The sequence below is a fragment of the Oncorhynchus kisutch genome, linkage group LG2 (assembly GCF_002021735.2).
Source record: "Oncorhynchus kisutch isolate 150728-3 linkage group LG2, Okis_V2, whole genome shotgun sequence".
In the NCBI taxonomy this organism is placed as follows: Eukaryota; Metazoa; Chordata; class Actinopteri; order Salmoniformes; family Salmonidae; genus Oncorhynchus; species Oncorhynchus kisutch.
Window position 1 is genome coordinate 14,566,896 of NC_034175.2, and position 22,515 is coordinate 14,589,410.

The following is a 22,515-nucleotide window of genomic DNA, read 5'->3' on the forward strand; positions in this document are numbered from 1 at the left end:
ATGCATGTTGTTTATCTATGTTAAATATGGTAGAAATAAGTAATACATAAAAAAATCAAGACATAGAACATATGAATGAAAACCTCTGTGAATGTATCAACTTAATGAAGTGCTGCAGAGAGGTATATACTGTAGATTCCTCTCTTGAAGATACACACTGTACTCACCTGAAACATGATGAGTCTGTCACTAGCGTCTTGGGGAGCCAGTCCGACAACCATGGGACCGTCCTGGGAATGAAACACAGCCTGCGTCAGAAATTAGCTAGCAGTCTTATTTAGAGCGTGCCAAGTTAACTGTAATAGAAATAGAAATGTCTAAGACCTAGACAGCCTTGGTGTTGGGTGTTGCTGTGAGTAAGACCTAGACAGCCTTGGTGTTGGGTGTAGCTGTGAGTAAGACCTAGACAGCCTTGGTGTTAGGTGTAGCTGTGAGTAAGACCTAGACAGCCTTGGTGTTGGGTGTAGCTGTGAGTAAGACCTAGACAGCCTTGGTGTTAGGTGTAGCTGTGAGTAAGACCTAGACAGCCTTGGTGTTAGGTGTAGCTGTGAGTAAGACCTAGACAGCCTTGGTGTTAGGTGTAGCTGTGAGTAAGACCTAGACAGCCTTGGTGTTAGGTGTAGCTGTGAGTAAGACCTAGACAGCCTTGGTGTTAGGTGTAGCTGTGAGTAAGATCTAGACAGTCTTGGTGTTAGGTGTAGCTGTGAGTAAGACCTAGACAGCCTTGGTGTTAGGTGTAGCTGTGAGTAAGACCTAGACAGCCTTGGTGTTAGGTGTAGCTGTGAGTAAGACCTAGACAGCCTTGGTGTTAGGTATAGCTTTGAGTAAGACCTAGACAGCCTTGGTGTTAGGTGTAGCTGTGAGTAAGACCTAGACAGCCTTGGTGTTAGGTGTAGCTGTGAGTAAGACCTAGACAGCCTTGGTGTTAGGTGTAGCTGTGAGTAAGACCTAGATAGCCTTGGTGTTAGGTGTAGCTGTGAGTAAGACCTAGAACGAGCTGTGAGACGTGTCTGAACCTTGTCATAGTCCTGATAGAAGTGTCCACAGTCCTCCACAAACGTCTGCACGTTGTCGATGAGCTCTCCTCTGAAGTTGGGCTGCAGGGACACCAGCTCATTCTGGACCTCTGTGCTGTGGGCTAGCAGCTTCTCCCAGGTGTAGCGCAGCGTGTCCACCTTCTCTGCCTCCTCCTTCGCCACTACCAGGCCGTACTTATGGAGCATGGCATAGGACTCCTAGGAAAGGGAAAGGGGAATGCACAGCACTGAACAGACACATAATACAACACAGATCTCCAGTGTCTTCTCACAACCAAATACAGACTGCAAGGACTTAATCAAACTATGGGCAAATCCTAACTTCCACCTAAGTCGAATTATCACCCATTGATACCAATGCCCATAGACTAAGTAGAAATGTGACTTAGGTGGGAATTAAGATTTGCCTCCTACTGAATGAAAGTGGACATTGCAAATGTCTCAGTGAATTATTCATACAGTATCTCTCTGCAGTAGTGTAAAGTACTTAAGTAAAAATACTTTAAAGTACCTCTTAAGTCATTTTTTGGGATCTCTGTACTTTACTATTTATATTTTTGACAACTTGGACTTTTACTTCACTACATTCCTAAAGAAAATGTTGTACTTTTTACTTCATACATTTTCCCTGACAACCAAAAGTACTGGATACATTTTGAATGCTTAACAGGACAGGAAAATGGTCAAATTCAAGCACTTATCAAGAGAACACATGGTCATCCCTACTCCCTCTGGCCTGGCAGACTCACTAAACACAAAAGCATCGTTTGTAAATAATGTCTGAGTGTTGGAGTGTGCCCCTGGCTATCCATACATTTTAAGAACAAGAAAATGGTGCTGTCTGCTTTGCTTTAAAACCAAATACTTTTAGACTTTTACTCAGGTACTATTTTACTGGCTTACTTTCACCTTTACTTTAGTTACTTTCTATTAAGGTAGCTATACTTTTACTCAAACATGACAATTGTGTACTTTTTCCACCACTGTCTCTTTGAAAGAAGTGAGCATTTGTGTTCCCTACCTCTATGGGTCCCACTTGGAAGTCAATGGAGATCTGCTGCTCTCTGATCTCCTTCAGCGATGCCATGGCGATGCGGATGTCGTCCAAGTCTTTGATTGGTCGGTTCAATTTCTTTGCCGCCTCGTCCACTAACGTGAAGATGTTCTCCATGTCTGTCCGGTACTTCCTGTTACAGTGCAGGCCGTAGTCCACCATCCAGCTCTTAGTCTCCACAGTCAGGGCCATCTTCAGGTCAGCTGTTCAACAACAAATCAGATATTAGTCTGATAATAACCAGATATTCATGCAGTTGTAATATTCTTGTTAGAACCAAGTATGGAGTTTATTCTTGTTAGAACCAAGTATTGAGCTTATTTGTTATAATTAATTGGTATTATATTGAAAAGGTGATCGAATTGCTCCCGAATTGTAATGTTGTTAACGCATTTCTTTTGAATAAATATTTATTTAATGTAAAAGTGAATAGGTTGGTTTACGTTTAAGTTTTGACCAATAAGGTCTCTTTTTTAGCTGTGTCCAATGGGAAAGTTGACCTGGTTAACGGGAGGCCTGGGAAAAAAAGAGAGGGAGAGACGTTGAGAAAAGGATGGACATTACATTATGACCGTTGGTGAAAAATTATAAAATATGATAAAAATAGAACAAAACCCATACCTACCGAGTTTTGAAGGGAAATACCGATTTTAATTTACAAGAGAGTTGTTATAATTTTGTTAAGAAAGAATTAGTGTAGACTGAAGCTACATTCTCATCATGGAGGTATTTGCCAGCCTTGAGGTTAGCCTAGCATCGTGCAACACCGAGAGAGAATTGCTTGGGAAAGATGAAAGAGTTCATGTTTCCATGGGATATCGGTTACGGCTAAAGAGTACTGTCTGCATTAATAGCTGTGCTTGCTGTGGATCTTGTGAGGAAACCTGAAAGGAACTGGCATACTTCACTGAGGGAATATCTACGAGTCGTGAGTAACCACAACGGTGGTGTGCTTCGGGACTTTATGTGTGTCGTCATTTTTTTGTTGAGCTCCAACGCGCGCCAACGGGTTAAGCAAGATATAAATAATTTGGACATGGGTTGTGCACGACTCATTGGAGTTTATTATTATTTATTTTGATGTGGTGCTTTGAAAATGTAATAATACACATTTTGAACCTTATGTATGTTGCCTTGGTGGAGTCATTTACTGTTGCAATTTAATGTAATGCGTGGGAAAGCATATCCTTGTACAATAACAAAAATCTATAATCATTCTATCTAAAGTTAATACCCTAGTCACCCTAGATAGTTTACAATAGGGATTCTTATTGGAGATGTCCTTCTCACCTAACATCCCATGCTGTTGAGATACTCTATGTAAGGTAATATTGTGAGAGTCAAATTCAAGCCTGGTGAGAGGGTTACACAGGGTTGAAAAATGAAATAATGGTATTGTGAAATACTACTAAGAACATGTGCAGTCATATTTGGCAGGGTTGTCTTGTGAGGTTAATGCAGGGGATCAGCAGTGAAAATAGCCTGAAATTTCACATAACGGGGAGAAAGTTGTAGAGTTACCTGTTACAGTCTACAGTTACCTGTATTTTATTTTCGATTTTTGTATTTTTCAGGTGGTGCTGCAGCACCCTAAGCACCCCTATTTCCCACGGCTAGGTACCTGTATCGAGGGCCAGTTCACCTACAGTGACATATTCTACCTATATAGAAGGCAAGAGCTCCCACAGTGATGTATTCTACCTGTATGGAGGGCAGAGCTCCTACAGGGATGTACTCTACCTGTATAGAGGGCCAGAGCTCCTACAGGGATGTACTCTACCTGTATAGAGGGCCAGAGCTCCCACAGTGATGTACTCTATAGAGGGCCAGAGCTCCCACAGTGATGTACTCTACCTGTATAGAGGGCCATAGCTCCTACGGGGATGTACTCTACCTGTATAGAGGGCCAGAGCTCCCACAGTGATGTACTCTAGCTGTATAGAGGGCCAGAGCTCCCACAGTGATGTATTCTATCTGTATAGAGGGCCAGAGTTCCCACAGTGATGTACTCTACCTGTATAGAGGGCCAGAGCTCCCACAGTGATGTACTCTACCTGTATAGAGGGCCAGAGCTCCTACAGTGATGTACTCTACCTGTATAGAGGGCCAGAGCTCCTACAGGGATGTACTCTACCTGTATAGAGGGCCAGAGCTCCCACAGTGATGTACTCAGGCTCAGCATTGATCTCCAGCTCCAGGTCTTTGTAGTAGAGGATCTGAGACTCAAACTCAGACAGCAGAGGGCTGCCCTGGATGAACTTTTGGATGGTGTCCTCTCGTTCCTTCCTCCAGATGTGGTGGTAACGACTGAAGCGGTCCAAAGCATTCATCACCTCCTGGCCAACAACAACACAACAGCCAGGTTTTAAATGCACTTTCAATAAAGTTTAATTAATTAATTTAATTGATTTGATTTAGGTCTCATTTTCACAACATCTTAGGGCATAGGTGTCAGTATCAAACACAAAATAGTTAGAATTTGACACACTAAGGTCAGAACGTTAGGAAAACAGGAGAAACAGACTTTCTGTTTTGTGTGTAGACCTGTATGTACCTTCTTGGTAGAGTTGATGGAGGTGCTGAGCACAGACACCAGCTTGATGATCTCCTTGTTCTCAGACACACTCTTGTAGTAGTTCCTGGCCTGGTAGGGTATGGCCTGGGTCACAGAGGCGGAGATGTCTGAGGTACTGCCGTCAGCCAGACTCCTGTAGGTGGTCTCTCCGTCCTCTGACTCACTGTCACTCTTGTCCTGTCTCAGAGCAGCCATGCGTCTCTCACTCATCTTCCTCTGTTTTGGCATGAACGGAATAATTCATCTTTGTTTTAAGACTAACTAAAACCATAATCTCATGATTGTGCAGATGTCACAGACATATTAAAGTCAAACATTTGATGTGAATGTGTTTTATATATATTTCCACACAATGAGGTTGGAATACTATGAAAATTATGATATTGCCTTTTAGTGTACGAGCTGTTTGAAAAAACTGCCTGACATTTTCAGCCTGTTTTGGTGGGATTGTGTTTTGACCTGGCAATAACAGCTAGTTTTCAGTACTCCCCTCACCACTCCAAGACAGTCCTAGCAAATTCTTGCATGAGAAATTGCTCTTTGCTATGAAGGATTTTTTTGGGGACAATTTTAATTGAAAACAATCACAGTAAGGTACTTAATTGTTACTCAGAAATGTTTTGATATTGAAATAAAACTGCTGCATTGGCGCTTTAAACCAAAGCAAGCCCACCTTGGAGATCCTCTCCTTGCCCCACTGGCCGACTCCTTTACTGACACTGACCACACACTCCACAGCCCGGTTCAGAGCCTGCTGGACCTCATCTAGAGCTGGGACCATGGCGATATTGGGGATGGACAGGGTCACACTGGTCCTGAAGATAGGCTGCTGACCACTGCCCTTTAGATGGCTGGGGGAATCACTCTCTGCTGTGGGGAGATGGGCAGCATTGAAGTAGGGAGAAATGGAATGGGAAACCCTGCCCTTCTAGACAGCCCCACCTTACTCCAATATCTAAAGGGTGGAGCTCAAAGGGAGGCATTTTGTTACAACTTTGTGACAACTGATGATGTAAATTTGGCTTTATAAATACAGTACATTGGATTAATGGAACTTACCCAGGAAATGCAGTAGTGAGGAGGCGTGGAGGCGTTTGCGGAGGGTCTCCAGGGTGTTGCGTGTGAGCCTCAGCAGGGCGTCCACGTTACGGTGGTTGAAGTGGGACAGAAGCTCTTGAGCCTCCTCCTCCATCACCTCCAGCAGGTCTCTCTTCTTCCTCTTCACCAGGGGAGACGGGGGGCCTGTGGTGCTCGCTGCCGTGGTGTTACGAGACAGCAGGTTGATGCGACCCTCTGACTTACCCTCCTCCTCCCCTGGGAAGAGGCATAAACAGACATGAATACACCTGCATGTACACCACCACGCACGCAGGCATGGACACAGGCACGCACACTTTCTCATTTTCAGTCTGTAACAGTCAGTCTTTGTGCACCTGAACAATCATTTTGCTATTGTACCCTTTCCCTTGTATTTTGCTGACCCTGTTATCACTCTCTGTTTGAGTTTTGCTGCATCATGATTATCACAGTTAAAACTGTAGGTTACAGTACCTTCACTCTCCACTTGGTCCATATCAGTCCTGCTCTCCTCTAGTAGTTCCTCGTCTCCCTCCTTGTTCAGTTCAAACTCCAGCAGCATGTTGATGAGCTCATTGGTTGCCTCCTCCACCAGGGAACTCTTGGCATGGAGACTCTGAGCTCCCTTTATACACAGCTCCTACCATGACATAACAGAAGAAAGTACATTAGCCTATATCAGGGGTAGGCAACCCGGTTCCTGGAGTGCTGCAGGTACTGCACCATTTTGTTCCAACTAGCCACTACACCTGACCAACTGAACTCAGCCGTTTCCAGCTACAGTAGTCATTTACAACATTAACAATGCTTACACTGTATTTCTGATCAATTTGAGGTTATTTTAATGGATGAAAAATGTGCCTTTCTTTCAAAAACAAGGACATTTCTAAGTGATCCCAAACTTTTGAACGGTAGTGTATGTGTTTAACATATAATACAGAGGGAATCTTTGTTTACCCTGGTGGTCTGAACGAACTCTTCACAGCTGAAAGGTTCCTCCAGGGGCAGAACCCACAGTGTGGCTACACTCATCTCTTGCAGCACAGCGTCTATCCTGAACTCCACCAGGTCATTCACTCTGTCCATCAGCAGCTCCAGGTCCACTGGACACACAGGTCAGAGGTCATACACAGCACCACGGTGTCACCAGGGGTCACAAGGAAACAGCAGTTGCAATCAGCTTTGCTCACTGGGACAGCAGATATAACTTTTTCCAATGGGATATTTGACATAAGTTGATCAGGCACAATTAACTGCGATCAAATGACGTCAAAGTTTAGGTGTGCTTACTGTTCTGGTTATTGTGGTGAGATTGTTCTGCCGTTTTATTGTATGGTGCTATGACAGAGCACAGTACAGTGCTGACAAGGTTAGATTGGACATGGTTACATACTGAGAGCACTGTTGATGCGGCTGAGGTATTTCTCGATGTTCAGTGAGGTCCAGTTGAGGGAGGTCAGGCCTGGCAGAATGGCTTCGTCCACCTTAGCAACATGAGGCATCACCAGTTGCCCAAAGGCACTCTGTATCTTAGCCCGGACCCTGGCGTTCTCCGTCAGAACCAGCTGTGGATGGGCGTCAGAAATAGAGAAATTAGTAATGACATTATAATGCCAGGAATAAAGTTAAAGTGTTTTCTAATCTTCGCATTAAGATTCTACTGACTAAATCCCATCTCATAGGACTTTGTACTCAATTCAAAATGAATTGAAATGACAGCCCTTTTATTACTGTTGAGTGTACATAAACCTTTTTTAAAGATACAGGATACAGTATCATGCTCAATATGCAGTTGATCAAAAGGCATCATGGAAAAACTAGTGTACCTGCAGCTTGTTGTAGTTCTTCTTGAGGGCATCTTGTTTCTGCTGTAAGATGGCGGCAAAGGGAGGAATATCCAGCCTCATCCTGGTCATGCAGTCTGTCTCCCTAATCTGAGTCAGGATCTGGGGGTCAAAGTTGACAAACAGGTCCCCCGTATCGGGACATTTGACCAGTAAAGAGGCCTGGAGGCCCAGTCTGACCTCCTCGATCTGGGGAGTGAGAACGTGTGTGAGAGAGAGAGAGAGGGAGAGAGACAGCAAGAGAGTGTATGAGTGATATGAGTCATCTACAGTATGTCTGTGGGAAATCAACAAGTCAATCAAAAGTAATATCAGTCTTGCCAACTATGACAGCACAAACAGATCTGGGACCAGGCTACAGATAAGGTACAGATCAGCATTAATAACAGTAACAGTTAACGCTGCTATGCTACTGGAGTATAAGTCCAGCCAGTACTCCAGAGACCGTATCAAGAGTCTCAGAGTAGGAATGCTGATTTAAGAATCAGTTTTGCCTTTAAGATCACAATAAATAAGACAACCAGGAGGGGCCCTGTCTCACCTGTTTCATCCATCCACTGTGGTAGAGCATCTCAAACTCCAGCAGCACCCTGGCCACCCTGTTGTAGTTCCTGATGATGCGTTTGGCCTCGGGCGTAGCCAGCACCCCAGGGGATTCCTGAAACAGATCCATGGGTTCCTGGATCCTCCGGTACAGCTGGCGGGCCCACAGGATCTTACCGGCTACCGGGGGCAGGTCCCGGCCAATGGGAGGATCCATCTTCTGCTTGGTGTAGTTACGGGACACCATCTCTATGTCTCTCCCATAGTTCTGAAGGATCCGCTGGTACTTCTCATTGATGCCCAGGTCTGGAATGCCCAGTCTTGGTGATGTAAGGGGAGATTATGATATCAAATGGAGAATGAATGAAATGGCTGTTAAAAGGACTGAAATGAATTGAAGGTTAGTTTGACATAGAGGTGGACTGAAATAACAGTACCTTTCAAATGTTTTGAGTACATTCAAAGCCCTCTCTGTGTTTTGAATCGTATCGAAAGTGTTATCCATGAAGGTCTTCAGCTGATTCTGAAAGCAAATGAACATAACAAACAATTGTGCAAGTAAATTAGGAGATTATTTGGATATGTTGTGTTAGGATTTACTGGTAAGTTTGTTATTAAGTGTAAACTTACATGCAAGTCAGTGGTATTTTTACAAAACTCATCATAGTCCTGATCGAAGTCTGTTCTTCTCTGATCAAGGAAACTGTAGTGCTTTTTCTTCATGCTCAATACAATGCTCTGAAAATAAAAGGCAGACAGGTTATTTTTCCATTCTTTCCAAAGCTCTTGAGGCTTTTGATCATTTCTTGTGTCTGTATTCATTCCAACCAAAGCCAAAAGACTGTCAACAATGTTTCCGTTCAATGTTGTGAGACTGTTGGGTTTAATTTCATTTTAATCAGAGTAGTAGGCCACATAATATAGAATGTAGAATGATGATGACATGCAGCTTCTGGCTGGACACCATCCCTATTTAAAGATCCTCCATATACAATGGCAGGGATGAAAGGCAGTGTATAAAATAGCAGTAATTTCTCCAATGAGCAGCTTACCATAAAATATGTATATTCTGGCTCCTGTGAACAAGCTGTCAACTTCAACAAAAGGCCATCAGGACTTAGTAATAGAGTGTCACCCCCTTTGAAGAGGGGGATGAACATGGCAGCTTTCCAATCTTTAGGGATCTCAGACGATACGAAAGCAAGGTTGAACAGGCTAGTAATAAGGGTTGCAACAATTGCGGTGGATCATTTTATAAAGAGAGGGTCCAGATTGTCGAGCCCGGCTTATTTGTAGGGTTCCAGATTTTGCAGCTCTTTTAGAAAGAGAGACCGTTAGGAGTTTAGTATGGCTATATGCTTGGTAGAGTTGATGATAATGATGATGAGGCATGCACTGATGGACAAAAACAAGGCCAAAAAAACTTGTGGTAAAGTTACCTCCCATTTCCCCTGCATTTCTGCAGTCTGTCCAGCGGAAGCAATACAAAGAGCAGATATAACATTACTACAGTTGCAAGGAAAAACGTCTGAAAAGATAACGTCTAAAAAGGTAACATTTAAAACGCAAACGTCTGAAAAGATAACGTCTAAAAACGTAACGTCTAAAAAAGTAAAGTTAAAAAGGTAACATTAAACGGTAACGTATAAAAAGGTAATGTGTTAAGTCATGTCTAAAAGGGTAACATCTAAAAAGGTAACATTTAAAACGGTCATGTCTAAAAAGGTAACGTTTAAAAAGGTAATGTATAAAAAGGTAACTATAGAAATGCAATGTGTTAAGTCATGTCTAAAAGGGTAACATCTAAAAAAGTAACGTCAAAAAAGGTCATTTCTAAAAAGTAATGTCTAAAAAGGTAAGGTCTACAAACTATTCTAATCTCCCAACAATATACCTGAAAAGTGGTTGCCATAGTTTCCAGGCCTTCTATCTTGGAGTCCTGTAGGGCTGAGTAAGTAGTGATGGTGCTGAACATGTTCAGGATCTTGTAGAGGCGTCGTTGGAACGTCTCAAACTTCCCAAAGATGTACATCTCACTGAAATCAAACTGCCTCTCGGACGGACTCTGCTCCAGCTTCTCCTTGGTCTTGTGGAAGCACTTCTGGTACTCCTATAATGAGATAGATGGGATCCAGATGAAAAGTCATTGGAGGAGCATGGAAAGGAAGTTACACTGTAAAATAATTCATTTGTGAGAAGTGAGTAAAGGATGTGGTGGTATTACACTAGATATAATATATTATTTTATACATTAAAGCTCTTAAGAGCCTGTACTTTCAAAAAGCACATTTCTTTGTTACTTGATTTAACACAGTATTTTAAATGATCTGGTTATAGTGTGTTGAAAGCAGTACCTGGTTTAGGTGGATAGCAGCTTTCAGTTTCTCAGCTACAACACCCTGAGGCTGGTCCCATATGGACGCAGAACCGTTGTTGGTGATGTAAGCCTTACATGCTGTAATCATCTGGTTGGTAACCTAAGACATGGAGATACCGAAGAAAAAAGGATACATTTCACGTGCCACTCTAATAAGTAATCTCAATGGGATGACTGGTTAACAGGCTTGGGACGGAGGTAGACAGCACTTCAGCTAACATGAGACCAGGTGGTGCGGCCAAATGCACCAAGAACATCAAAGAAGAATTGACAAGATTGATTTCAATACACTCCTAATGATTAAATGTAATACATCTGGCAGCTTTTAATTGTGAGCAAGATTTACAGTCACCTCTTCTTCTTGGTGGTTAAATACACTATCTTGGCAATAATGACCTTGACAAACAGGGAGGTGATCTTCTCTGAGGTGTTGTAGTAGCGGGAGATACTGTGGATCATCCGGATGGCATTGATCAGGCCTGGAATGGCCTCCACCATCGACACCTGCGTTCATTTAGCAATCAATACAATCATACAATGATGAATTTTCAAATCCATTAAGATCGATATACATAGAGGACCGGTTTCACAGATTAAGCTTAGTCCTGGACTAAAAGGTTTTAAATTGAGGGTTCTTCTTAGTCCAGAATTAAGCATAATCTGTTTGGCCCGGGAAACTGGCAAACTATGTAAGTCTGTAGTTAGTAAATCTTAGAGGAAAATTTGTTGTTATATTGAAAACTATACAATATTAGTCTCTCACAGGATCACTGTTGTAGAGCGGGTCACAGAACTTCTCCAGAGTGTAGAGGTACTTCACATTGTCCTTGGCCTCGTTGGCTGAGTCAGTGATCCTGGTGTCCAGCTCTCGCCAGGACTGGTGGGACAGATACAGTCATCAAACATGCACTGTACCTATTCTGCTACAGTAATACAGAAAACACCAACTGAATTCAGATATGAGAGCCATGTTCAGTTAGCATAGAGGAGTACTTTACTTAATTTGTTTATGTGACTGGCTCCCACGAACGAGTCTCATGTAGCAAAAATCAAAATTGAGATTTTAACATTTTATTAGCAGGCCTTTAACATCTACTCCTGTGTTACGGAGGACAGGGTGTAACAGCTTGCTCACCTTGATGAGTTTTGACTTGGCCATCATGAGAACGCCCAGGACAGATTTGACATCGGGGCTCTTCAGCTGGTCCAGGAGGTAGTTGAAGCGGGACATGCGTTTCTTCCAGTGGTCCAGCTCGGCCCGCGGCCCCAGGTCATCTGCCTCCTTCCTCAGCTGGTCACTCTCAGCCAGCACCTGGATACAACACAATCACTGCTGATTGGGGAATGCAATATCTATACACTGTGTTAGATGTGGTGGATCTTGATGTAATTTCCCCTGAGAGGATAAATAAAGTTGTATTGTATTGACTATATTAAACACACACCTCCACCCACAATAAAACAGGTCCACGGAGGGGATAAGTGTGCATGATGCTATTGAGGTTCAATCTATTTTACCTGTTCAATCTGTTTGATCCACACTTTCATACAGGCCTCTATCTTCTCTGTTGCCTCTGTGCTGTTAGCCACAGCAATGAAGTCAGACGGGCCTTTCAGTGTCTTCAGGTCAAATTCGTCACATTCTTTTAGATTCACCTAAATTAAATGATTAATGATATCAATTGTATATCGGTATATTAGTAATTGCAAAATTACATTTGTTTATTTTGATAAGCATGTGAGTGTGTGTGTATTTGATTATTTCTTATTTAAATACTTATATTCTGTGTATTTGAGTATTTTCAAATAATGTGGCCCAAATCAACCACATCTATTGGAATTATTTTTAAGTATTTTCAAATAATTTTCTATAAATAGCATACTTTTTGAAAGTATTTTCAAATACTTATTTCAAATATTATTTTCAAATACCTGGGTTAAATACATGGGAGTGTATTTGAGTCAGTGTATTTGAGTTTTCCAAATACATTCCAATATTCAACTACTTGTCTTCTCAAATAAAACACGTCTGAATAATTACAGTGGCAAGAAAAAGTATGTGAACTGTCACGAGTCCGACCGAGGGTGGTTTCCCTTCCCGGGCGGGTGGCGCTCGGCGGTCGTCGGCACCGGCCTATTAGCTGCCACTGATTGTCTTTCCTCCCCCTCCTTGTATGTTTATTGGTAGCACCTGTAGAGGAACGTGTTTGTTCCTGGTCGTGAAATTTCAGTTGTACCTTTCTCATTCCCCCTGTTTGGGGCCGTTACTATTGTGAGCACCCTGTGGTGCGTTGGCGCATTAAAAGAGCACAGCCTTGCACTCTCTGTCTCCTGCGTCTGACTCCACACCCACGACACCCGGAGCATTACATGAACCCTTTGGAATTACCTGTATTTCTGCATAAATTGGTCATCAATTAATCTAAGTCACAACAATAGACAAACATAGTGTGCTTAAACTAATAACACACATATGATCGTATTTTCTTGTTTATATTGAATACATCATTTAATCATTCAAAGTGTAGGTTGGAAAAAGTATGAAAACCCCTAGTCGAATGACTTCTCCAAAAGCTAATTGGAGTCAGCTAACCTGGAGTCCAATAAATGAGAGGATGTTGGGGATGTTGGTTAGAGCTGCCTTGTCCTATAAAAAAAACTCACAACATTTGAGTTTGCTATTCACAAGAAGCATTGCCTGATGTGAACCAATGCCTTGAACAAAAGAGATCTCAGATTAAGAATTGTTGACTTGCATAAAGCTGGAAAGGGTTACAAAAGTATTTCTAAAAGCCTTGATGTGCATCAGTCCACGGTAAGATAAACTGTCTATAAATGGAGAAAGTTCAACACTGTTGCTACTCTCCCTAGGAGTAGCCGTCCTGCAAAGATGACTGCAAGAGCACAACGCAGAATATTCAATGAGGTTAAAAAGAATCCTAGAGTGTCAGCTAAAGACTTACAGAAATCTCTGGAACATGCTAACATCTCTGTTGACGAGCGAATGATATGTAAAACACTAAACAAGAATGATGTTCATGGGAGAACACCGCAGAAGAAGCCCCTGCTGTCCAAAAACCATTGCTGCACATCTGAAATTTGAAAAAGTGCACCTGGATGTTCCACAGTGCTACTGGCAAAATATTCTGTGGACAGATGAAACTAAAGTTGAGTTGTTTGGAAGGAACACACAACACTATGTGTGGAGAAAAAAAGACAGCACACCAACATCAAAACCTCATCCTAACTGTAAAGTATCGTGGAGGCAGCATCATGTCTTGGGGCTGCTTTGCTGCCTCAGGGCCTGGACAGCTTGCTATCATCGACGGGAAAATGAATTCCCAAGTTTATCAGGACATTTTGCAGGAGAATGTTATGCTGTTGTCACGCCCTGGTCTTAGTATTTTTCCTTTTCGTCTTTTGAGCTTCTAGTCAGGAAATCTATGCAGCCTACTCAATCACTTTTTATAACTACTGTTTACAGGCCTCCTGGGCCATATACAGCGTTCCTCACTGAGTTCCCTGAATTCCTATCGGACCTTGTAGTCATAGCAGATAATATTCTAATCTTTGGTGACTTTAATATTCACATGGAAAAGTCCACAGACCCACTCCAAAAGGCTTTCGGAGCCATCATCGACTCAGTGGGTTTTGTCCAACAGGTCTCTGGACCCACTCACTGTCACAGTCATACGCTGGACCTAGTTTTGTCCCCTCTGTCTACCCAAGGACGCCAGAGGACAAAAATCAGTTAACCACCTAACTGAGGAACTCAATTTAACCTTGCGCAATACCCTAGATGCAGTTGCACCCCTAAAAACTAAAAACATTTCTCATAAGAAACTAGCTCCCTGGTACACAGAAAATACCCGAGCTCTGAAGCAAGCTTCCAGAAAATTGGAACGGAAATGGCGCCACACCAAACTGGAAGTCTTCCGACTAGCTTGGAAAGACAGTACCGTAGAGCCCTTACTGCTGCTCGATCATCCTATTTTTCTAACTTAATTGATGAAGATAAGAACAATCCGAAATTCCTTTTTGATACTGTCGCAAAGCTAACTAAAAAGCAGCATTCCCCAAGAGAGGATGACTTTCACTTTAGCAGTGATAAATTCATGAACTTCTTTGAGGAAAAGATTATGATTATTAGAAAGCAAATTACGGACTCCTCTTTAAATCTGCGTATTCCTTCAAAGCTCAGTTGTCCTGAGTCTGCACAACTCTCCCAGGACCTAGGATCAAGAGAGACGCTCAAGTGTTTTAGTACTATATCTCTTGACACAATGATGAAAATAATCATGGCCTCTAAACCTTCAAGCTGCATACTGGACCCTATTCCAACTAAACTACTGAAAGAGCTGCTTCCTATGCTTGGCCCTCCTATGTTGAACATAATAAACGGCTCTCTATCCACCGGATGTGTACCAAACTCACTAAAAGTGGCAGTAATAAAGCCTCTCTTGAAAAAGCCAAACCTTGACCCAGTAAATATAAAAAACTATCGGCCTATATCGAATCTTCCATTCCTCTCAAAAACTTACTGCCTTCCTGAAGACAAACAATGTATACGAAATGCTTCAGTCTGGTTTTAGACCCCATCATAGCACTGAGACGGCACTTGTGAAGGTGGTAAATGACATTTTAATGGCATCGGACTGAGGCTCTGCATCTGTCCTCGTGCTCCTAGACCTTAGTGCTGCTTTTGATACTATCGATCACCACATTCTTTTGGAGAGATTGGAAACCCAAATTGGTCTACACGGACAAGTTCTGGCCTGGTTTAGATCTTATCTGTCGGAAAGATATCAGTTTGTCTCTGTGAATGGTTTGTCCTCTGACAAATCAACTGTAAATTTCGGTGTTCCTCAAGGTTCCGTTTTGGGACCACTATTGTTTTCACTATATATTTTACCTCTTGGGGATGTTATTCGAAAACATAATGTTAACTTTCACTGCTATGCAGATGACACACAGCTGTACATTTCAATGAAACATGGTGAAGCCCCAAAATTGCCCTTGCTAGAAGCATGTGTTTCAGACATAAGGAAGTGGATGGCTGCAAACTTTCTACTTTTAAACTCGGACAAAACAGAGATGCTTATTCTAGGTCCCAAGAAACAAAGAGATCTTCTGTTGAATCTGACAATTAATCTTAATGGTTGTACAGTCGTCTCAAATAAAACTGTGAAGGACCTCGGCATTACTCTGGACCCTGATCTCTCTTTTGAAGAACATATCAAGACCATTTCAAGGACAGCTTTTTTCCATCTACGTAACATTGCAAAAATCAGAAACTTTCTGTCCAAAAATGATGCAGAAAAATTATCCATGCTTTTGTCACTTCTAGGTTAGACTACTGCAATGCTCTACTTTCCGGCTACCCGAATAAAGCACTAAATAAACTTGGTATTTAGTTGGTGCTAAATACGGCTGCTAGAATCCTGACTAGAACCAAAAAAATTGATCATATTACTCCAGTGCTAGCCTCTCTACACTGGCTTCCCGTCAAAGCAAGGGCTGATTTCAAGGTTTTACTGCTAACCTACAAAGCATTACATGGGCTCGCTCCTACCTATCTCTCTGATTTGGTCCTGCCGTACATACCTACACGTACGCTACGGTCACAAGACGCAGGCCTCCTAATTGTCCCTAGAATTTCTAAGCAAACAGCTGGAGGCAGGGCTTTCTCCTATAGAGCTCCATTTTTATGGAACGGTCTGCCTACCCATGTCAGAGACGCAAACTCGGTCTCAACCTTTAAGTCTTTACTGAAGACTCATCTCTTCAGCGGGTCATATGATTGAGTGTAGTCTGGCCCAGGAGTGGGAAGGTGAACGGAAAGGCTCTGGAGCAACGAACCGCCCTTGCTGTCTCTGCCTGGCCGGTTCCCCTCTTTCCACTGGGATTCTCTGCCTCTAACCCTATTACAGGGGCTGAGTCACTGGCTTACTGGGGCTCTCTCATGCCGTCCCTGGAATAGGCAGCCATATTCTTTGAGTGTTTCGTGGGTGATTGTTCCTGTCTCTGTGTTTGTTTGCACCAGATAAGGCTGGTTTGGTTTTCACGTTACGTTTATTGTTTTTGTATTGTTCGTGTTTATCTTTGATTAAAGATGTATCGAAATAACCATGCTGCATTTTGGTCCTCCGATCCCTGCTACACTTCCTCTTCAGAGGAAGAGGAAGACCGTAACAGCTGTCTGTCTGCCAATTGAAGTTCAACAGAAGTTGGGTGATGCAACAGGACAACAACCCAAAACACAGAAATAAATCAACAACAGAATGGCTTCAACAGAAGAAAATACACCTTCCAGAGTGGCCCAGTCAAGAGTCCTGACCTCAACCCGATTGAGATGCTGTGGCATGACCTCAAGAGAGAAGTTCACACCAGACATCCCAAAAATATTGCTGAACTGAAACAGTTTTGTAAGGAATGGTCCAAAATTCCTCCTGACCGTTGTGCAGGTTTGATCCGCAACTACAGAAAACTTTTGGTTGAGGTTATTGCTGCCAAAGGGGTTCACATACTTTTCCCACCCTGCACTGTGAATGTTTACACGGTGTGTTCAATAATGACATGAAAACGTATAATTGTTTGTGTTATTAGTTTAAGCAGACTGTGATTGTCAATTGTTGTGACCTAGATGAAGATCAGATCAAATTTTATGACCAATTTATGCAGAAATCCAGGTATTTCCAAAGGGTTCTCCTACTTTTTCTTGCCACTGTACTTTGAAATGCATGTGAAAGTAATTTAGATATTTGAAATAGTATTTGAAGCCAGGTCTGTTGAGCGTTCACGTCACCTACCTTCTCCTGCAGGCTTTCCTGTGCCCCGGCCAGCACAGACACAAAGCTGTCCAGTGAGCTGATGAATTCCTGTTTAACTGACTGTGCCTGTGGACTGGCCAGCTCTCCCCAGCCATGGTCCATCTTCTTCAGGCTGGGTATGAAGATCTCAGACAGCAGCTGCTCCACACTTTTAAGCAGGCCTACCTCTGTGGTGTCCAGCATGTTGAAATTCACCTCCTACCAGGGCCAGAGAATTTTAGATTGACGTGACCACACAGTAGGCCAGGGGATGACACCATTTTAGAAGCAAGGATTGGGCTGACGTGTCATACTGTTACTAATATTGTGTGCTTTAAGCCTTAAACTCTTTAAGCAGTTTTCCTGAAGGCAAGGTTAAATAGTGTTATGAATGATAAGAACATTGTTATACAAACATTGTTTTAGCCTTTAGACATATAAATCTTGATCAAACGTATAATGCCAACTATGTGTTGGATCAGGGTTCTCCAACCCAGTTCCTGGAGAGCTACCCTCCTGTAGGTTTTCAATCCGATCCCAGTGTAACTAATCTGATTCAGTTTATCAATCAGTTAATTATCAGGATTAGGGTTGGGGTGAAAACCCTACAGGACGTAGCTCTCCAGGAACAGGGTTAGAGAGCCTTGTGTTGGATAGTAAGGTGAAGACTCACCCTGTGGACATTCTCAGAGGTGATAGCCTTGGAGGGATTGGCTCTTGTGAAGAACACACAGACACCAGTCAGAGCCACATCTTTGCCCTCAGTGACAAACACCTTGGCCTTCTTACTCCGGTTTGGGGCCAAGGCAGCTGCTGCTGCTGCTAGGGAGACAAACAAAGCAGTTACCCACTATATCATCTTTACGACCGGAAGAAGGGTAATATACATTACTCAAGCCTTGCAAGTGTCAGCCTCTTTGTCTTTGAGCTGGAACTCTACTATTAACTGTGTTATTACTCTGCTATTATTATATTCCCCTATTATTTCCCTTCATGGCCAATCATCTCACCTGCTTCAGCTGGCTCCACATACTGATAGTAGAACATGATATGAGGTAGTCCCTCAGCCACAAAGAACTGCTCCATGCGTTCAATCTATGGGAGACAGGTTCATCATAATCACCGTTTCCACAATGAATTGACCTTTACTTGATTAAATCACTTTTTCACAAGTTATTAACATACATACAGGTGTGCAGAAACAAATGTTGCATCCGCAAGCAGTGGCCAGCTACTCAACAGTCTGTCACAAGGGACCACAGTGTAGGGGATTGATGGAGGTGGAACAGTGAAGTGTTATGCCCTACCTGAGTTCCCTCCAGAATGGCATCCTCCACATCAGCCTTCTCCAGGCCCAGGCAGGAAGCCACGATGCTGAGGATGTAGTCATGTCTGCCATCCAGCTGAGCTCTCTTAGCCTCACGCTCCTCTTTCAGCTTTTGCTGCAAACAAAGAGACAGAGAGAGGTATCATCAAGTCAACCCCAGTACAGATTCAAACTGGATGGATTGCTTCGACAAGAGGCGGAACCAAATTCTGATTAATAGTTAAAGAAATTCAAATGATAATGACTGGATACAACAGAGTCATTCACACATACTTTGAATGCAACAATCTTGCTGTTAGATATGAGAAATGATTGAGGCTCCCTTTTGCTCCTTCTAGACTTTGAGTCAGCCATTTTTCAAAATGTTCACAGAATGACAATCACTTTCACATGTCAGCCAAGACAGCAGAATTCAGGATACTTGCAAACTCCATTGAATAAATATCAGAAAAAAATACAATATCTTCAATATATACTTCAGCTTTGTTATTAACAGTAAAAATGCATTAATAAAATTTTTAAAAACAGCAAAATCCCACACAAAGAAGTGAAAATGAAAGTGATAGCCTATTCCTTCATGGAAATCTCTTGAACCATGATCTCTGATAAAACATTTTCCCTATACTCTAGACTATTTAGCTATGCCTCTTTCTCTGTCTTCTATACCACTCCTACCCACTAGCTATCCACAGGTTATATACAGTGAAACAGACTGTTTCTGGCTAGCCTATAACACTACCCTGGACAGCCTAGTGGCTGGGGGCCTCATGTTAAAGAAGACAGAGAACAGAGATAGTAAAATCTACTACAATGAGTTGTTTGGTGGTGCTGCTAGGTAACGGCAGAAAAAAGGCAAGCCAATAAATTAAGCCGACTTGGTGTTGTATTTTGTGGGCCGGATGCAGATGCTTTCAAACTCTGGTTTTATTTTCCCCATTGACAGTCTGGAATTTAGCCTGTGTTGTGTTTCGTTCTAGGTTAAGCTACCTTTTACTTGCAAGGGTTAGTCTATTTTGGGATCTAGGCCCTTTGGGTTCAGCACATTGCAACTTAATAACAAAACATTTTATAGCTACTGGCCAGACCATTTACCGGCAGACCAGAAATACTAAGCACACTTAAGCTGTTCCTGCATTTCTTTGTATCTACACTGGCATGTTACTATTTGGCAAACACTATACATTTTCCCCTAACATGCTGACCAGACTGGACACATCGCATGCGTGTGCGTTGCAAAATAAATGTACACATACATGTTATTCAATCATTGCACCCACACTGCTTGAGCGCATCAGCGAGCGTCTGCGTGGCCAGGCCCTAAAATTGAAATTGGTTCTATTTGTGATGCTCAACGCGCTGAAAGTCCGACCTCTCCCATCTTCTCATTGGTTTTTAGAAGCATATACCCACGTGGGTGATTGAAAGATGAACTTAGGTCCACACTCCAGTCAGTTGCGGTAATGCACCTAAAGTTGGTAGCCAACCGCCATATAAAGTCCAAAATAAGAAGAATAAGCCTGATGGAATAAGGAGAGATGACTAGAAACAAATTCAGTTTATCTGTGGATTAATTGTCAGAGTAGAGGATCTTGTGCATTTCAGGTAAAATAACAACCCAATGTTTATATCCCAGGACAAATTAGCTAGCAACAGCAAGCTGGCTAGTTAAATTGCCAGAAATGTTTAATGCTTTTCGACCTGTCCCCAAATTAATATAATTGGGGGCCTCCCGGGTGGCGCAGTGGTTAAGGGCGCTGTACCAGCTGTGCCACCAGAGACTCTGGGTTCGCGCCCAGGCTCTGTAACCAGCCGCGACCGGGAGGTCCGTGGGGCGACGCACAATTGGCCTAGCGTCGTCCGGGCTAGGGAGGGGTTGGCCGGTAGGAATATCCTTGCCTCATCGCGCACCAGCGACTCCTGTGGCGGGCCGGGTGCAGTGCACGCTAATCAAGGTTGCCAGGTGCACGGTGTTTCCTCCGACACACTGTGGCTGGCTTCCGGGTTGGATGCGCGCTGTGTTAAGAAGCAGTGCGGCTTGGTTGGGTTGTGTATCGGAGGACGCATGACCTTCAACCTTCGTCTCTCCCGAGCCCGTATGGGAGTTGTATCAATGAGACAAGATAGTAGCTACTAAAAACAATTGGATACCACGAAATTGGGGAGAAAACGGAGGAAAATTCAAAACAAACAAAAAAATATATAATTGGTTCTGAGTTTGTTTTCATACTTCAACCTGCGTGTCCTGATCGAGTCTGGTGTGGGGGGACAAAATCAACGTGGGGGCGATGGCACACGTGGACGCACGCATTTGTGTAAGAATGTATTTGATGCCATGGATAAGTCACAGTAAATGGCCTTGGCCTTAACGTCTTTAAAGTGCAACAGACCAGTGAGCAGTCTGAGTTATTCATGAGTTATTCATGCCAAGCCGGCTCACTGGTCTGTTGCACTTTAAAGATGTTAAGGCCAAGTCTGAGTCACATTTACTCCAATGGATAAGCCCAATTAAAAGATATATCCACATGAGTTCCATCCAGGTATCTGGTGGGAGTATGAGAAGGCTGTGGAAGAAGATAGCAGAAGACGATGGCTAAAGATTTACAGCAGGCCTTGAGGTCATGCAGCAGATCAGAGGCAGCAGCCATCAGTCAACAAGCCTGGACACGAAAGACCAAACACAGCTATTGAACTATTGGACAAACCCAAGCCCCAGACTGCATCCTAAATGGAACCCTACTCCCTACATAGTGCACTGCTTTGTCTCTGGTCAAAAGTAGTGCACGATGTAGGGAAAAGGGTTCCATTAGACATGCAGCATGTGCATCACAGGCCAGCCAGTACACTACTGATTTACCACACTGCCAGAACAGAACCACTGGAGGAAATACATGCTTATATAAGCTAGCCAAGACAGGGGTTGCTGGGCGACACACACATCACACCTGCTCCCTGGGCTGGCAGTGATTCCAGTCCAAGGCTTTCATGATGAGCAAACAGCCACCTCAAGCTTCATCCTACAGACACACACCACAGCACACCAAGCATCAAGCGTACACAATGGCAACCTCAACTGTCTGCAAGCTTTCAGCTCAGATAAGAACTGAATGGCTAGAATGAAACTATCCTGACAAAACAAATCACTAAATACTTCAGGAGAAAAAGACTGATAACTGTGACTTGGACGTTGTGAGTCTTCTAATCCACTCAACGTTTGCAATGAACTCTCTATCATAGAGTGTATCAAAAAAATACTGACTGAAATTGCTTGTTTCTACTGAATTTATCACAATTCTACAGAACAAGACCGAGAGCCAATCTTGACCAATGACTGATTTCAGTTTAGTTGTACTCTGGAGCCTATACATTTATCAAACAGTCAGCAACATGCACACCATATTAGCCCCAATCGGTGATCAAATAGATGACCTGTCCCTAACCATTATTTGGCAAGGACCCACTAGGTGCTTGTTGTCTCCGGTAGATCTACTCCATCTTCTCCTATCATCATACAAGTCCTACAGTGACAATCTCTTACCTTGATCACTCTTGAGACACTCTGTTTCCAGAGCTGTTTTCTAAATGCTCTAGACATGACTCTTAGCTCCTCATATCAACGCCAGCTCCCAAACGACCATCTACAATCTATGTAGCTACAGATAGAGATCAGTGAGTGCTGTAGAGAAGATAAGAGTGACTGTGATCACTCAGGAGAATAACTGGCATGCCTTTGTTTGCTCCCCACCTTTCTTAAACTGAGCTAACTCTCAGTGAAGTTAAAATCTCCTATAAACTATTCAAACAACTTAAAGACGCTGGCAAGTTGCCAAGCTCTGGCACATGACACACAGCCACAGGTGATGGGTATCACAGTA

At 43.0% G+C, this 22,515-nt stretch overlaps 1 protein-coding gene across 3 annotated transcripts in view; it reads right to left on the bottom strand.

Moving 5' to 3' along the window:
* The window catches only part of LOC109901896 (dynein heavy chain 5, axonemal), a 58,128-nt gene extending 39,395 nt beyond the window's left edge, over window positions 1–18,733 (bottom strand). For 2 of the 3 annotated variants that reach the window (XM_031788302.1, XM_031788305.1), the window contains exons 1-24: window positions 18,624–18,733; window positions 18,327–18,411; window positions 17,990–18,138; window positions 17,317–17,535; window positions 12,026–12,163; window positions 11,643–11,819; window positions 11,271–11,384; window positions 10,904–11,011; window positions 10,485–10,607; window positions 10,025–10,240; window positions 8,761–8,868; window positions 8,568–8,653; window positions 8,129–8,450; window positions 7,570–7,776; window positions 7,137–7,308; window positions 6,701–6,846; window positions 6,218–6,383; window positions 5,726–5,980; window positions 5,340–5,536; window positions 4,646–4,882; window positions 4,226–4,427; window positions 2,059–2,294; window positions 1,017–1,235; window positions 168–230 (exon numbers count right to left, since the gene is read on the bottom strand). In XM_031788302.1, the coding sequence (XP_031644162.1) occupies window positions 168–230; window positions 1,017–1,235; window positions 2,059–2,294; window positions 4,226–4,427; window positions 4,646–4,882; window positions 5,340–5,536; window positions 5,726–5,980; window positions 6,218–6,383; window positions 6,701–6,846; window positions 7,137–7,308; window positions 7,570–7,776; window positions 8,129–8,450; window positions 8,568–8,653; window positions 8,761–8,868; window positions 10,025–10,240; window positions 10,485–10,607; window positions 10,904–11,011; window positions 11,271–11,384; window positions 11,643–11,819; window positions 12,026–12,163; window positions 17,317–17,535; window positions 17,990–18,138; window positions 18,327–18,402 (3,936 nt within the window). In that variant the 5' untranslated portion in view covers window positions 18,403–18,411; window positions 18,624–18,733. The remainder of the gene's footprint in view (window positions 1–167; window positions 231–1,016; window positions 1,236–2,058; window positions 2,295–4,225; window positions 4,428–4,645; window positions 4,883–5,339; window positions 5,537–5,725; window positions 5,981–6,217; window positions 6,384–6,700; window positions 6,847–7,136; window positions 7,309–7,569; window positions 7,777–8,128; window positions 8,451–8,567; window positions 8,654–8,760; window positions 8,869–10,024; window positions 10,241–10,484; window positions 10,608–10,903; window positions 11,012–11,270; window positions 11,385–11,642; window positions 11,820–12,025; window positions 12,164–17,316; window positions 17,536–17,989; window positions 18,139–18,326; window positions 18,412–18,623) is intronic. The other variant, XM_031788303.1, reaches the window with a different exon arrangement.
* Window positions 18,734–22,515: the final 3,782 nt, after the last annotated feature.